The sequence below is a fragment of the Fringilla coelebs genome (genome assembly GCF_963513975.1).
Source record: "Fringilla coelebs genome assembly, chromosome: 9".
NCBI classification, from domain to species: Eukaryota; Metazoa; Chordata; class Aves; order Passeriformes; family Fringillidae; genus Fringilla; species Fringilla coelebs.
This window is the reverse complement of record NC_140067.1, coordinates 27,631,017-27,648,142: the sequence shown is the minus strand read 5'-3', so window position 1 is coordinate 27,648,142 and position 17,126 is coordinate 27,631,017. Positions and strand designations below refer to the sequence as shown.

At 38.8% G+C, this 17,126-nt stretch overlaps 1 protein-coding gene across 2 annotated transcripts in view; it reads right to left on the bottom strand.

Annotated features, from left to right (window-relative positions):
* RALGPS2 (Ral GEF with PH domain and SH3 binding motif 2) overlaps positions 1-17,126 on the bottom strand; it is a 111,010-nt gene that overhangs the window by 73,608 nt on the left and 20,276 nt on the right. For both annotated transcript variants that reach the window (XM_084211888.1, XM_084211887.1), the window contains exons 2-4: positions 14,491-14,622; positions 11,714-11,821; positions 3,291-3,341 (exon numbers count right to left, since the gene is read on the bottom strand). In XM_084211888.1, coding sequence (XP_084068014.1) covers positions 3,291-3,341; positions 11,714-11,821; positions 14,491-14,547 — 216 coding nt within the window. In that variant the 5' untranslated portion in view covers positions 14,548-14,622. The remainder of the gene's footprint in view (positions 1-3,290; positions 3,342-11,713; positions 11,822-14,490; positions 14,623-17,126) is intronic.

Below are 17,126 nucleotides of genomic sequence, written 5' to 3'. Positions count from 1 at the left end.
TTTTTTTTTTTTCACTGCCTAGTCTGGTGAAGCAGAGGGGACAAAGAAGTTAAAGACAATAACCTAGCAGAGATTTTCAATATGAACACATGGGCAAATAATTCTGGATGACATACTAAAACATGTAAAGCAAGTCATCAGATTTTCCAGAAAAGGCAAGCTGATGTGTTCTGCAAGGGGTCTGTGGCTGCTATTTAATGTTAACACAACTACCAGCAGCACAGCCAAGCAAGTCTAAGACTCCCTTTTTTACAGTAAAGCAGAGTTTTGCAGTCACTGCTCTCTAGAAAGCCACAACCACTACAAGAGGGAGAGAACAAAAACCAACATACCACTCACCATTCCCAGGGAAGAGAAGGAAATCTTATGACTGACTGGGGGAACTCTGTAATTTTTTTCCCCCCCTTAAAATTAAAATGCAAATTGGCTGCTTTCATACAGACAGATGTTTATGTCAGAGAGATGTGTTCTTTATAATCTTTACTTCTTATACTGCAGCCCATTAACTATTAATTAACAAACAACCAGTAATTCCTTCTCCTTTCTCAGAAGTAACTTGCAGGAGTTTTTAATGAAGGAAGGTGGTTTCCAGAACCCAGGAGGGATAGAGCCTGCACACAGCTCAGGCAGAGGATTGTGTCACTAAAGAGTATCCAACCATGGTAACGGTTCAAGTCCCTGTTTCTGGCTCACCCCAAATGTAAAGGGATCCACCATTTCCCTTAAGCCCAGATTCTGGGGGCAACACTGAGCTTCCAGGCTGTTTTTCCTCCAAGCATGAAATAGTGAGTTGTAGTGGGCGGTGTGCAGGAACTTGAGCACATGTGTGAACCCACAATATTGCTAAGAAATTTGAATATAAACAGAAATAACTCTATTTACTTGCTACAGATAGAGGCAAAAGGCTGCCAAAGTATGTAGGTGTGCTGTGAGCATGTTCATTGATTTTGATGCTAAGAAAAACTACTACCTTTGGAAAGTGTTATTCAGCTCTTTTTTTTTTGTTGTTGTTAAGATAATCAAGATGAAATTCTGGTATTGCTTTTTATTTTAAAAAAGTCACCTGAAATAATTTAATAAATATTTTAACCCAATGGGGAAGGCACAACACAATAATTTAAAAGATATTAAAAGAACACTGCTCACACAGCCAAAAAATGAAAATTCATCTCCAGCAATTAAAAAAATAAAGCATCTCTGAGTACATCTTTCAGAAACCTTATTTGAGAAAATAAATGAATACACATTAAAGGCTAAAAAAATTAATTCAGATACCATTCTGCAGTTTGGGAAGCAAAGGGAGATTCACAAGCTGTATAATGAAGATTTGATGCTGAATTAGAAATTGCAATAAACATCCTGTTTTTAAATCACAGCACACTGGGGAAAAACATTGCTCATCATCTCCCACCATGCACACAGATGAGAGCTGTGAAATTCAGTATCAGTATTCAGAATGAAAAACCCGAAGTCTATCAATGCCTTTCAGTCACTCACTGAACACTCAGTTTAGGAGCCCTTTCATACAGGTGAAATCAGCTCAATGGTGTTTTGTTTTCTAATTACAAACTCCACAATGCTTGAGTGTACATGCCAAGGGATGGATCAAGATCTACAAGTTGAATCAAGACATGGATATGGCACAGGCTGGTAGAAGCTTGAAGGAAGCTCAGAAATCTACACCACTTCATTAACCTGCTGTCAAGATGCCTTGAGGTAAACTAAGCCTTCCACATCTGATATTCCCTTCTGCAAACCAAGAGAAAAGCAATTTAATTGCATTGAGCCTTTTCTGATGTGAGAGCTGATCTCTACAGCCCTTTTCCTCAGGGGATGAGCACAGTTTAGAGACACATCAGCCACCAGCCTCTGAGCAGAGTGAAGGAGCACTGATGCACAGGTAACACCTGCACACTGTCAGAGCCTTCAGCTGCTTGTGTGCAAACACTCCAAAGAGTCACACAGCCACCCTCCCTCATGGGTATGGCCCAGTGAAGGCATCACACCAATTTTTCTTATTAATTTTTTCTTATTCTAATAGAGATTTCTTATAAATAATTACTTTGCAGGTATATCTGCCTACACTCTCATATCTTTTCTGAATAGCCTTAGAGTGCCTTTAATTGGCAGAATATGTTTATCCTGATCTTCATCCTGATAGGATGTCTCTTTTTTTTAAAACTCTTCTCCAAAGCTTTAAAGCATTTTGCCCTTTTATTTGACTCTTCTAAATGTTTTTCTCATATGTATGCCTGTGCACTACTTTTGCTAATGTTAAGTACTGCTGTGATGTAGGTTCAAAACAGATCAAATGGAAAACTCTCTGAAGGATTAAACCAACAAAAAACTCCAAAAACCCAAACCATCAAACTAAGAAATGAACCAAAAATCACAGAGATCCACAAGTGCTCGGAAATACCTTGCTGAAATACTATGAAAGCTGAATCATGACATCTTCAAGTAGAGATCAAACAGCAGCCTTCAAAAAAATTCCCAGGTAACACAAATGATGAAATCAATAATCACAGCCAAGAGACTGAACTGGTTTCTCCACCTGAAGCAAAATATTTCTCAGCAGTCACAAGAGTGACATAACAGACCTGCTCCCAGTGAAATAGTCTGTGATGGACTGAAGTGACTGATGATCTGAGAAAGACTTCCACAGCCCTGATAAAATGCACAACAAACTGAAAAATAAACCTCCAAAGTGCAAAACAATGCCCACAGGAAAATGCTGATGGTACAGAAATGAGGAAAAACAAATTCATCAATTATTATAGTCACTGTGAAGATGCTGAAATGAGCTCAAGTCAGCTAAAATCTGAAAGGAATATGGCATTACAGAAAAACAAATGAGAGAACACAAATCATCACTGTATTATCCCAACAGATCACACACATCTTGAATGCCACTACAGCCATTTTCATTTTGCCAAAGAAGAAGCGAAGCAGTTATGGTAACATGGGACAGGAAGAAGTATTAAAACACGTATCAGTAGCTGAAACCTAAAACATTATAATCAGAATTGTCAAATCAGGATGTTTGTCATTCAGAAACACTAAATCCCACATGCTTCATCTCCAGCACAAGCTGAATTAAATACCAATATCAGTCCCCAAACAGGCTATTAGTTCCAGATATTTTTCTGTTAAAAAACCATCTGCTTCAGAAATGTATGAACTGGGACAAAAATTAAGATTTATAGAAATACACTTGGCAATTCCAAAATTTATACTCTGGCATCACTTTTCTTATTTAAACTGAAAAACAAAGCTAAGGAAATACTTACCTCTGGCTGAATTGCTTTAAATACAGGCACATCCATTAGTGTTATTTGACCCTGGAATAAAAATTTCAAAAAAACATAAGTTAAGATCAAAATTAACCTTGCATTCCATTTAAGTGCTGTGCTGCTTAAGAACTGCATTTGCTCTGCTTCCTTTTCTTATTTGGCTTTCATTTGATATCTAATTTCAGAAGTTTCAGCTTCTACCACAGGGTCATCCTGCAAAACCAAAAAAACCCCACACTCCCAGCTTTACATGCACAAATAATAAACAAATGATGAGAAATTATTCTCAGGAGCACAGTCCTGCAGTTACACAGGCAGTAAGAGCTTGAACTCAGAAGCACAATATAAAAGCCTCCCCAAGGAGCTGACTGCAGTTGCTCAATGGTAGCTCCTCTCCAAACTCTGAATGTCAGCCCAGCTACACAGTTCTACTGAAGCATCCCTACAGCTTTTCAATCAATACTTGAACCATATTTGAGTAACAAAGCAAAGCAATTGTTCAGTTGCTCAGCAACAGTTAAAATTCAACACAGTCATCTCTTTTCCAGCAAGGCAGAGTCAATAAGTGCATTTTCACTCTGGGATGTTTGCTTAGCTTTGAAAAGAGTAAAGTCAAAGACCAGGTTTTGAATTTTGAAATATATTCACAGAGCCTTATTTTAAATTTATTAATCTTGCACAGCCTATACATCTGGAAAAAAAGACCATTTCTTTCAAAGGCAGCCCAGAAAGACCAGTGCCATCCAAGCTAGGTATCACAAATTTTCTTTTAATAATGAATCCAGGGACCTTTTTCTGTTCCCTCAGCTGTCAGCTGCATGGCTTTATTCCCATTTCCTTGAAAACAGCAGTGCCCCATATATACACTCCAAGGTACACAGTGACAGCTTTGTGACTCTCACAAATTACAACTGCCACTGGATGCCACCGAGGATGGTGGAACAGCTCCTCAGAGAAAGCCAACCTTGCAGGAAAATTTTAACTGGGATGCTCTAAGTGAAAGTCAGCAACTACAGAGATGTACCTGCTCTAATGAGGCAAGAGAGTGTTTTGCAACGACAACCCAATCTGTATTTGGTAGCAGATCTTGACCTCTAAATGTGTTTTTAGATAGGAATTCTGACAATCAACGATAAACATAAAAAACCTATATATATCATTTGTCTGTAACCAACACCCTGACACAATCATCTGGTACTTTGCAGTACAACACCAGAGAAGTAACAAGCCCATTACATACTTCACTTTTACACACTCTCTTTCCTGGTCTATGCTCTAGTGGGCTGCTCTTTCCTCCAGACACCCCTGCGTGGGGCTGGAATGTCGATGTGCAGGAGGGCAGGAAATCTCTGCAGAGGGATCTGGACAGGCTGGATCGATGGCCAGTGGCAGGAGGGTCAACAAGGCCAAGGGCTGGGTCCTGCCCTTGATCACAACAATCCCAGGCAGAGCTACAGCCTGTGAGGAGAGTGGCTGGAAATTGAGGAACCCAGTCCTGGGACAGGAGCCACAGAACTCCCCCTCCAGCCTCCCATTTCTGTGCTTCAGTTTATCAAGCTTCCTCAAACACATTACTTGTGGTGAATATGTGGCTGAGTGGGTGCATCATTATGCTTCTCAGTAAAGCAAATTAATAGCAAAATTGGTTGGGTTTGGGAAGATGAAATGAAAAGAATGGGCAGTTCAATAAAATTCAAGTAGAAGGCACATTAAAAGATCCTTACAAAAGACATGGGCATTTCCATAGTTTTTAATGTTTCACTGCAAATCCCCCTCACTAAAACAAGACTGCAATAATAGCATAATAAAAATAAGCCAGGAAACTGATTATTTGTTCACAATGAAGAGAGAAGACTTAAAAATAAATGTTGTATTTCTTGCTAGCCCTCCAGAATCCATCCTCTTCATCAGCCTGAACTGCCTTAGCTAAACTTGATTTGCTTCAGTAGTGTCTCCTAAACTCCCAAATTACTGCTTTAAGATGGGATCAATACGAAATACTTATGAAATAAAAAGTATTATTATAATTTCACACCAGAATTCATATAACAAAGTAAATGCATACATTTTAAACAGGGGTATTAAAAATGACATCTTAACACCAAAAAAACACACACGTGTCAGGGTTCAGGATTAGTGGTCATTATTAAAAATATTTGAAATTGCTACTAAATACATTACAATACTGTAAAAAGTCTGACAATTTAAAAACCTTTGGAACTTTTAATAGAGAAACCTCTTCTAGCACCACGTTGATATTAGGCTGATGGGTTTTTTCCTTGCTTGGTTGACACATTTTTGCTTTTATTAAAACCTTAAGTAACACTGTATCACAGAAGCACTAGTTCAAGAAACATCCCTTATTGCAGTTTCTTTCTTAGAGAGCCTGAAATGCCATTATGAGCTCCCTGGGCTTAGTAAATTGCTCATAATTCAAATGAACCAAGCCACCGAGAGCTGAATATCTAAGCTGATTGCTAAAAAGCCATTTGAGTCTGTAGATACGACAGTAACTCACATTAGAGTCTAAAACTACATTTGACAAAACAGATTTTTTGAAACATTAACTTGCTCATATTTCTAAGTCTATATTTGTAAGCCTAATGGCTGAATTTTTATTCTTTCAAAACGTGCTTGCTCACTGCTAAGTAAGTAAATAAAGCAGACTGAAAGGCTGGCAGTATAATTAATAGCACTTGAAATTACAAAGCTTCAAAAATAATTTCTGAGTTTTATGTTATGTGCCATTGCTCAACTCTAACAGCAACAAAAAACTTCTGCCTTGACCATCTCAAGGTGAATTTGAACCCCAATAAACAAAGCCCCTAGTTTGGTTTCTGCAAGTGAGAGGGATACAATGCACTAACTTTTCTCACTCCAGCTCCTTAACCCAGCCAATACAAATTCTTGGAGAGTTTCCCTCTCCCAAATGTGGTTTAATGCTTTAATATTCAAACCCAAAATTATAAGTGTTCAAATCAACTTGTTACATGAAGCACGCCAACCATAACTTCTCTGGTTTTGGAGCTGCCAGCTGCAGATTTAAAAAAAATAAAAATAATTACATGTGCAATACAAAATTGTGAACTTGTCCTTCCTTATCATTTAAATAAGCATTCTGATTATGCAGAGATAGGGAAACATGGTATTTTCTCTCTTTCCAGAAGTGATATTTCTACCAAGTTCATTTAGATAATAAAGTATTTCATCATTGCACAGGGTGAGCTGAATGGAGGTTTTGTTTCTGTTTGCCCTAGATTCTAGATAACAGTTCTAGAATATAAGTAGAAAAAGTATGTTTTTAATATATCACAATTATATTTCCCAATTCTCAACCACTTGAACAGCTATACAAGGCAAAAGCATTTTTTAAAAGCAGTGCATGATCATTTTCCAATTAACACACTGAAATGGCTGCTGGAAGACACCTCCCCACCCCTTCACAGCCACAGGAGTTCTGCATCTATAGAAAAGACCTTGCCTGGGGAGTCTCCAACAGCCAAGTGTAAAAATATTTTAGCTCTCATGGGTGTTGAGAAGTTGGACTTGTTAACAATTAAGTACTTCAAAATACTAAAATTATTACCACACAGCTTCATATAAAGAGGTTTTACCCCTCTCTCGGGGAGGTCTGCCGGGTCAGAAATTTTATATTCAAACAACTCAGAACTACATTTCTGTGTGCTGCTTCTTTGAGGAATATGAAGAAGCTTAATGAAATAAAATTCAAAAATATTTCCTGATTCTCTCTCTTTTCTATGAGGATACATGGATTACCCTCCTTTCACAAAAACCTCTAACTTAAGAACTCCTAGTTCCAGTTAAGACCACTGCATTAAGCTCTTCTCCACATTTCTATATGAAAGTTCTCACTGGACCTGAGCTACATTCCCACGTTTTTAGTCCTTCTCAAGCATGAACTCTTTCTATCAGGCCACTTGCTGTATGTACTCTTAAGTTTTCCTGCCATGTACCTACCCTAAGGACAGGGCACTTCCCCCACTGCTCCCTCCCAGACAGAAAACCCTCAGTCTAAAAAGAAATTCAGTTTCTGTTTGAAATTTAAAAAGTCAAATGTCTGCATTCTGGTCTTTGAAGAACACTGCCATCACCTGATTTTACTTGAAGCCATGTTGGTTGAAGCAGCACTTCATAAATTGTTCCTTAATCTGAATTTCTAGAAGGAATTATATTTAAGCCTTCCAACTTGGCTTAGTGTTGTCTCTCCAGGCTGCCAGGATATTTTCTTCACTGAAAAAATAGCTAAGCCTCTGTTAAGCACAGCATCAGTAGGAGAATAATTCTGCTGTCCAGAATGAACACCAGGGGATTCCAGTTCCTGTGTTGAAGCTCTACTTGTTTTCTCACAAAGTCCACTCCAAAACTTCTATCATTAGTAGTTCCTCCACACACTGTAATTAAGTTGCTGCTTCTTGCTCTCATTGGGAACATATTTACTCTAACATTCTTCTGTGAAGTAAAGCTAGCAGGATGTAGATAACCTGATATTTCACTGTCATAAGAACTTCTCCTTGTTTCATTGAAACCATTTTAAAATAAACTCTATTTCCACATTGTTTCCAAAATAAGCAGTATTTTCTTCCAACAACCATTTGACAAAGCTTCACTGGAATTAAAAAGAAAGAAATACACATAGATTTAAACATGAGCTTACTCCATAGCACTTCCAGGGACTAGGGCAAAGAATAAAGAATCCTTCTTAGATAACTAGGTGGAAAAAAAAAAAAGCAATGGATTTATACAGCTGCGCTTCCCTTAATTCTACCTCAAATATTTACACCACCGTGGCTAAGTCGAAGTATAAAATGGAAAAGTGAGTCAAAAAGTAATAAACAGTCTAATAATTAAACAGTAGCTGTCTAAGGAATAAGAATTTACTGTAAAGCAAAAAATAAATATTTCCTCAACCTGAGGTTGGCCAGCACCTTAATTTGGAGCTCATGTCCCCAAGCATTCTCCTTCTTTCCTTCAGCCTCACCAGCCTCCTCTTTCCACTGCCACTGCACCACTAACAGATCCCTCCCCCACAAATTGTGCCCTGTGTGCTCAAAACCACACTTCTCCCTGGGATGAAAATGGGGAGCATTCACTGCGACCACGCCGACCCTGGACACACAAGGGCCCCCCCAGCAGGGCCAGACACCATGGGGCAAGCCTGGCACCAGCCTGGCTGTGGCTTCCAGCCCAGGAATAAAGAACTGAGCAGTGACCAGCCTAAAAACAGGGCTTTCAATCAGAGATGGTCTCCTTCCTAGTTACATCTACAAAGCTGGCCATTGAAACCTTAAATGTGTCCTACTTCATACTCATTGAATGGGATTCTTCTTCCTCAAAATCTATGCAACACTCAGGTATTCAATACATTCCCTGGAAGCTCTCTGGAAGCTGCAAGGTGATAAAGCAAACTATAAATTTGCAACAGCAGCAGCAGGGCCTGAAGACCTCACCCATTTCTGTAACTCAGCCCTTTCTAAAGCAGCCTTCAAGCTTGGGGAGAATTAAAACCACCCAGCTGCTTACAAGGTTATAACTGACTCTTACACCTCTATTACAATAAGAATTTCCATTCCTGTTCCAACTGGCCTCCTTGAAGGGCTGGAAGATTTTTGCTTGTGAGACAAAGGACCATTACATGAAACAGCACTCCTCCTGGGTACTCAGGACAGTGTTAGATGACTGCCAAAGGGGAGAATATGGAAATAAAATCACCAAAAATATCTGCACTCAGGTTTCTCTTTGGCTTGGTAGCAGCTTCTTGAAAATACAGGATTATAACCTTTTGTTGTCCAACTCATCTCTTACTCACTAAACGACTAAACAGAGAGAGTTTTGAAATGATAATGATGTCTTTGAGAGAGTGGGAACTGAAAATACATCTGTGTCTCATTGGCACTGAAATCACTAGCATGGATCTTATTTGCAGTGTATTTCAAACTTCATTATCTTTGAGATTTTTCTTCTTTGTCCTCTGACATAACTGCACATCTCCCATGTGTGCACAGGGACCTGTTGTGATCAGAAAAGATCCCACAAGGTACAGGATGGGACCTCACAATGTCTGTGCTGACTTGATCAGTGAACTCTCACCTTTACCCTACCTCTCTTCAGGAACTCTTTTCCATTGGAGCCAAGGCTTCCTACCATTTTTTAGACAGCTAACTACCTCTTGTGCAGCAACTTACTTTTATTGCTGTTTGACTGGCTTTTTCATGTCATCTTTCCTCTCAATCAAGAAGCTACTTAGGCAGCCCACAAATTATTTCATCAGTTTGCCACTTCAAAATAAATTACATTATTTTAAACAGTATTCACTCAGCTGTCACAGAGACATGTCTGCAGCCTGCACTGCATCCATTTTATAAGAGCTATCAATAAATGAGAAGCTTTCTCATACTTTGAAAAAGCAACTGGCAGCACATCCATGTCCAACCCAAGAGGTAATACCCACCATCAGGAAACCTCACACGCTTTTGCATCCTCAAGAGTTTGGCCCTACTGCATCAGTCTGATGGTCTTCACATCCACACTGAAACCCAGATGAAGGTTTTACACCTCTCTGATATAGCAGAATTAAACCCAGGAAGAGTAAGGAAGTGGCCAAGAAAATAAAATCAAGGGTCAAAGATACTTTTCCTCCAGGGTATCTAAGTTTTTAGCAAATTTACTTATTTCTACAACCTTCAGCAAGAATGATCAGAAGAAGACAGTATTCAAAGCAAAAAGGTGCTACTGGAAAAGTAGATATAGGCCTGGGGAAACAAACATTAACAAAGAAGAGCAGTTGTGTAAAGAAACACTGAAAAATAAATGAAATCAATTATTTCCTTGCCAAAGGACTGAATAGTGATGATTTTGTTCAATTGTTCAGAATTCTACATGCAAGATGGTTCATATTGATTTACAGTAAATCAAACCTGGTATGAAGAACTAGATACTTCAAAAGAAACATTTTTGCTTTTCACCTTTTTCCTTTTAAAGGACGGAGAAAACAGCAGAATTATACTTAGTAATAGAGACCAAAAATACAGGCACAGCTTCATAACTGTAATGTGAAATAGTTAATTAAAAGATTCCTGTTGGTGAGTAGAACTCTACCCACTTTGAGGCACAACATGAAAACAGGAAAAACACTGGATTTGGATACAGATTTTTTCCTAACCAAGATTTCTTAAGTGGGTAACATTTAGAACACACAGAGTCAAAGGTTGCTGCATTTGAGAGAAGAAGGATTTGATGGTGGAGCAAAAGAATTATGAAATGTGATTCCATGACAAGGCGCCTCTGTATATTCTGCTGTCCAAGGGAGTGACAGCAGCTCCACAGAGACTGACTGATCTATTCTGCTGCCCAACAGCATCTACCACTGGTAAATAGTAGAGCCATTCAACAAACTCATTCTGGCCTGAATGCATAATTCCACTGGAATTCATGTCCCTAGCCCCAGATTCCCTAAGTTAGATTTACCTTATGTACAGGAATCGTAAGATAAAACTGGAAGGACAGCCAGCCCCAAAAAATATCTTCCCATGGAAAATAGGTGATGCATTGCCCAGCTGTTCCTGACAACAGTGCAAGAAGAGGCCCAAACCACATGACTTGAGCCTCAGTCAGGAATAAATCCCATAATTAATTATGATCCTTAGCCAAGAAGAATTTAATGTGTAAGTACCACTTCATAATCCAGCTGCTTTAAATTTTCAGTGTTCTCATTAAAATCAATTGTGCCATTAATAATTAAGTGAAATAGTTATTAACAATTACAAACCAGAACAAACTAAATGGGAATATTTTGTGACATTTATTACTCCATATCAATAATCTCCCCAGGACAACTCCTCATGAATCTCATCACTTGAATTGGAAATACATTAAGAGCTTAGCAATCTTTCTAGCAACATACTTAAATCACTTAGAGGGACCATCTGTTGTCCTCACCTCCACAGGGAGTAAAAACAAAACAATCACCCAACGTTTTGGTTAAACATCTCATTATTCTGTGCAGCCAAAAGAAGAAAACTAGAAAAGCTTCCTAGAGTAAGAACTAGCAGAGTTAAGAATTAAACCAGCTCAAGAAAAAAACCCAAGTACAGATCAAGTATAGCCTTCCAAATAAAATATGCATGTCAGAATTAAATTCCATTACATAAATGAAGAATCTTTGGTCTATGCTACATACAAGACTATGAAAAATACCTGGACAGCAGAGCCCAAAAAGATAAATTAATTTCAATTCAAATTTCAAACAGAATAAAAGCAATGAAGAACTAAAGAACAGGATCTGCTTTTAAAATCCATGGATGACAGAAATCCGGCAAAGAAAGTGCAGCAATAGAGAAGCAAAGGAAAAGCTGCAAAGGAGAGTCACACACAAAGTAATTAGAATTCCTGGACTTGCTTACCGCATATTCCTCTGGTGTGACCTTTAGAACATCAAATACCACTGCATCAAAGCTCTTCTTCAGTTCAGCTGAACCCTTGTCACTCAAGGACTCGGAGCTGCTACTCTTCTGCAGAAACAAAAAAACCACTGAGGATGTTTTGGACCTATCCTCTTCTTTTGGTCTTCTCTTTTTTACGCTTCCAAAAGCAAAATTTCTGTTGAAATGTCATTGTTCACATAATTTTTCTATTGGGTAAATTATCAATTCAAATTCAGTCACAGAACAGACTTTTTTCCTGATGTGGACTACAAAAAATCAGACCCTCAAAGTAACATCTGGATTTCTATGGATTTCCTTCTCGCTGAAGGAGGGCAGGGTTAGATTAGGTATTAGGAAGGAGTTCTTTGCGTGAGGGTGGGCAGGCCCTGGCACAGGGTGCCCAGAGAAGCTCTGGCTGCCCCTGGATTCCTGGCAGTGCCCAAGGCCAGGCTGGATGGGGCTTGGGGCAACCTGGGATAGTGGAAGGTGTCCCTGCCCATGGCAGGGGGTGGCACTGCATGGACTTTACCATCCCTTCCAATCCCAATAATTCCATTATTTCAAAGGAATTCCTCAAAACACAAAAGTTATATTCCAATTAATAATTAAATTCCAATTTTATTGACAGGGAAGGTAATAACAGCAACTATATCAACAAAAGCAATACAGTCCCACTGAATTTCAAACAGAAAAAAATATCTCAAAGGTAAGGAAAAAGACAAGGTCTGCCCCAAGGGAATAGTTATCAATTCTCTTCCTCTTTCTCTTAAAAACAAGGAAGCTTACAAAAATTACACTGAGCTACATGTGTTCCTGTTGAAGACATTTAGCAGAAGGAATTTTAGTGTTGTTTTTAAATTACAGTAATACACATTTGCAAAAAATACCAGATCCTAGGATATCATTGTATGAACATTTATCTACAAAGTAAAGATTTTGCTTCCCAGCAAAATACAAATGTGGCTCAAAAAAGAAACACTTCACATTGGCTTCCTATGTTTCATATACAGTTTGCACATTAAAGCAATACATCTGTGTTATGAGCAATCACTTCCTCTAGCACAGAGATGCAGACCTACATTCTATTTATTCATTCCTGAAGCTGTGTCAAGGGAAGTTAGGCTGGGTTATCAGGGAAAGGTTCTTCCCTCAGAGGGTGGGGTTGGGCACTGCCCAGGCTCTCCAGGGAATGGGCACAGCCCTAAGGCTGCCACAGCTCCAGAAAGGTTTGGACACCACTTCCAGGGATGCACAGGGTGGGATTGCTGGGGTGGCCAGCACAATCAAGGCCCTTTCTGACAGCCTGTGCCATTTTACTGCTAATGTTGCAAGCTTTCAAGGCTGTGGACGTGAGTCCTTGAGAATTCAGCCAGCTGAAATAAACTCATGTCCATTTTCAAGCACTTTTGTTGTAAGAACACATTATAAAGAAAATACTTATTTAATAATGATGTCCACTTTTAATTAGATTCTGACATTACAATCTCTCTGAAAAATCTTTGAAAACACCAACAATCTTTGAAAACACCAACAAAAACTCCAAACCAGACATACATTTTCAGTAACCAGTATGCTTACAGAAACATTTCAGTTACAAGTCCTCTTTCCTACTTCTTAGTCAAGCTAGGAAAAAAAATACCACTTGCTTAAAGTAAATCCATGTAATTTTGCCAAAATATATTTTACTCTATTTTATCAGACATCACATAAACATTCAAGACTATTTTGCTGAGTAAAAAGGTTGCTTTCCTCCAAGAAAATTTTTCAGGTGCATGCCAAAAACCAGTCAATGATTCAAGAAGCAATTATAAGGGGAGTACAAGAATCTATATAAAAACAAACAACAGTCTTGGAGACCGATGCCAGCTTTCTTGACAATAGTTGTGAAATTGTGGTGGAGATTATTTGGTTCCTTTTGGTAACACAAGACTCCAATTTTCCTTTCCTCTTGTTTGTGGTACTCCCCATTTCCATATGCAAGTGCATATCACACATAGCTGCTATCAAAACTCGTCTGTAAATATATAAATAAACAAAACACCTTTGCTACAGTGCAGAGATTCATGGAAGGAATCAACTTCAGTCAGGACTTTGTGGATCTCCTCCCTATTGACTTTGTAGTGTTCTAATTTCAGCCCAAGCCTCTTCCTTAAGAAGCAGATGACAAATGGAAAACTACACTCACTTCAAACTAAGAGGCCTCAGCAGATGAGGCCAATCTCCATTGCTTGGCTGATGCACACACTCAGCTCACAAGCTGTTCATTTATAGAGGGCAGAAGCTTTGGTGGGCAGGAGGGACCCCCACCTATGCCAGAATATAGTCCAAGAGACAAAAAGAACAATTTAATTCCACTGCTGCTGTGTCAGACTGTCCCTCAGTACACACACACACACACACAAGTACCTGTCAAAGAAAAGAACATTTCCCACCAGCCTTGCCAAGCCAGCTTAATGTGCTAAGAGTGTCTATTCTTGTTAAAACTTGAAAAGAAAAGCTTCCTTGTCTAGATGTGATGGAAGAGAACATGGAAAAAGTCAGCTTTGGCTATGGTATATGCAAGTTCATGCTCTATTTTGGTATGCCAAGTTCAGGACTTTACATTTTATTCACACTAAACTGGAGTGTATGAAACCAACACATAGAACAAGAATCTGTTGGATGACAGCTGTAAAAAGAAAAACTCACATTTTAGTGCACTTAAAAGTAAAAATTGAGTACATAGTTAGCCAGCAACTGAGGTTTGCAGTCCTTACCTCTGAAGCAGTAGCTGCAACATTAACACCACTGGACTGTCCGTTCATCAGCTCCATACTGCCCACACCATTAATCTTCAGCCCTACATTTACAGCAGCAGGATCATCTCCAAGGCAACCCAATAACCATTCCTACAAAGAGCAAAAAGGTGTCAGAAACCACTTTCTGCAGGGCTTTTCATCAAGATGCAGTGCCTAAAATCCTTAACAAAAATCAAGGACTTCCAAAATGGCTACACCACTCTGAGGTCCAGACTTTGGATTCTAACCCATATTTTAAGATTACCAACATCCTTAAAACCAACATAAACAACTGAAGGTTCCATTAAGATCCATCAGTCACTGGCAGTATTGACTTACCATATTCTTTCCCCCTATTGTTTTCTCTATGCCAGGAATCAATATGTAAATATATGCAGTAGCCCCATCAAATTGAGGTCTGCAACATCAGTTCATATACTCTGTTTTTCCTTTTATTAGCAGCTTTAAAAAGTGTATTCCAGTATATATGTTAACTCTATTAGGTAACTTTAAGGTATTATCTTATCACTTCCTGTCTTATAGGACTATTCACTAGCTGTAAGCAAAAATTATTACATTGAAAGCAATTTAAAGTAAAAATGGAATTTATACTTTTCTCCACAAATGACCCAAACTATTGTTTACTAAAAAAAACCAAATCCAAACAGAAAAACACATGAAGGAAAACTCCACAGACTGATTTTTAATGCATGCTTGCATGAACACTATGACTCTCATTTCTGCAGAGAAAAGGCTGCAAAGAAATGGAAGCCTTTGGCATCCACTATAAAAGGAGTAAGACTACCCAACCACAGTGTTACAGAGAAAAAACTGGTTTGTGCTTAAATTAATGAGCTGTTAGTGCCCTCTAGTGTGAAAACTATTATAAATCAGCTCCATGGATCTATGTCTATAGCACAGGTGACTGCTTCCAAAGTTGCTGCTGTTTATTAAATTCACTTTTGGTTTGTAGTTTAATTCGGAGCTATTGCTTGGTCTGAAAAAAAATGGAGAGTGACAGGTAACTGGGTAATTCCACATGACAAAACAGTTTTACAGCAGCTCATACTTAATGCCTCTAATGAATGCAGTAAAATAATTTGAAAAGCTGTATCTCCAAGTGACCTAAACCAAGTATGTCAGACAGACAAGCTTGGAAGGAAAGAAACTGCAATACTTAAATAAGAAAATATCCTAAAAAACCCCAATATTTAAGCAATAAAATATCCTCAAATTTTAAAGTGTCACCATAAGAATGCAATGCAGAAAGGAAAGCAATCAAAGAGAACAATGTAGCAAATGTCAGTCAAACACTACAGCTTCCAGGACAGCCACCCATATTTTACCCTTTGTTGTTCTGGGAAAACTGACAGAACTCTCTCATTCACAGGAGAGAGGATGCTACATTTCACTTTAATGTTACATTCCCTGTCCATGTGCTTTAATTAACACTGATTCCTACACTAAAAATGCATTCAACTGCACTTAAGCTTTAAATTACAAACCATATAAAGGAAAAAAATCTCATCTCTGCCTTCTGAGTGTCACTGCTGTCCTGTCCTTCCCCATCTCCATTACCCTTCAGACTGTCTTGTGGAAGGAATATTGCCAAATGCACAGCTCCCCAGTGCCTCTCTCCTGCAGCTTGTTTATTAACAGAAGGGAAAAGCATAGAAATAAAACTCTGATGTGTTACAAGTTTTACTTATGTAGTGACAGTGGAGGACAGAGGTGTCACATCGTCTGCAGCTACAGGCCCCCCACATGCTCAAAATGGTACATTTATCCCAAAGTAATCTCCTCTGCTAATAAAACCCTACCCTTAAAAAATTTGGGGTTTTTTTAACCACTACATTTTCAAGGAAAGTTGGCACTTTGGCTTTTTATGATACAGTTATGGAGAGTATGAGGAAATTGTGTAATCTTAAATAAAGGTTATACATTTGACCCATGGCTCACATCAGTTCAACTGCTCCCCTTCCCCATATCAATGGGAGGTAAAAAGGGATGGAATTAGGGATGTCCTTCTGTGCAAGGAAAAATAAAAACCTGAGCTCTGAGGGCTTTTTTTGTGGCAGTATTTGGATGGTGCTAATTAAAAGAAATTACAGCTGTCATAGAAGCCTATGGAGTTGGCAGCTCAGCCTCACATCACCAAGAGCAAATTAACTCCTCTATCAGCAAATGCTCAAGCCCAGTTTCCCCAGTGACTCCTCTCACATAACCCACAGCCCCTCACAGGAACTTCCTCCCCATATTTCCTGACAGACTTTCCACCTCACAGGATCTGCCTGGAAGGGACAGCAGTGCTGCACACTGATCCAGGTTTCCCTTTTCTATCTGGTTACTGTGATGGGAGCTGAGAGAACTCTGTCTCTTAGGTGAGGGCCACTACGCTGAGAAGTGACTTCTATGAAGCACACAAACACTTTTTTTCAATTAATTTTTTTAATAAGCAGAAAATCATTTAGGAAAAAATCCTCCATGCAAAGAAAATGGAGTTTTCAAATATAGCATCTGCCATCAAGCTGTATCCTAACAAAGCTGTCTACACAATAATTATTTTGTGTCCATTGCTGCATTACTAGGGTATGCCTGAATACATTTATATTTTT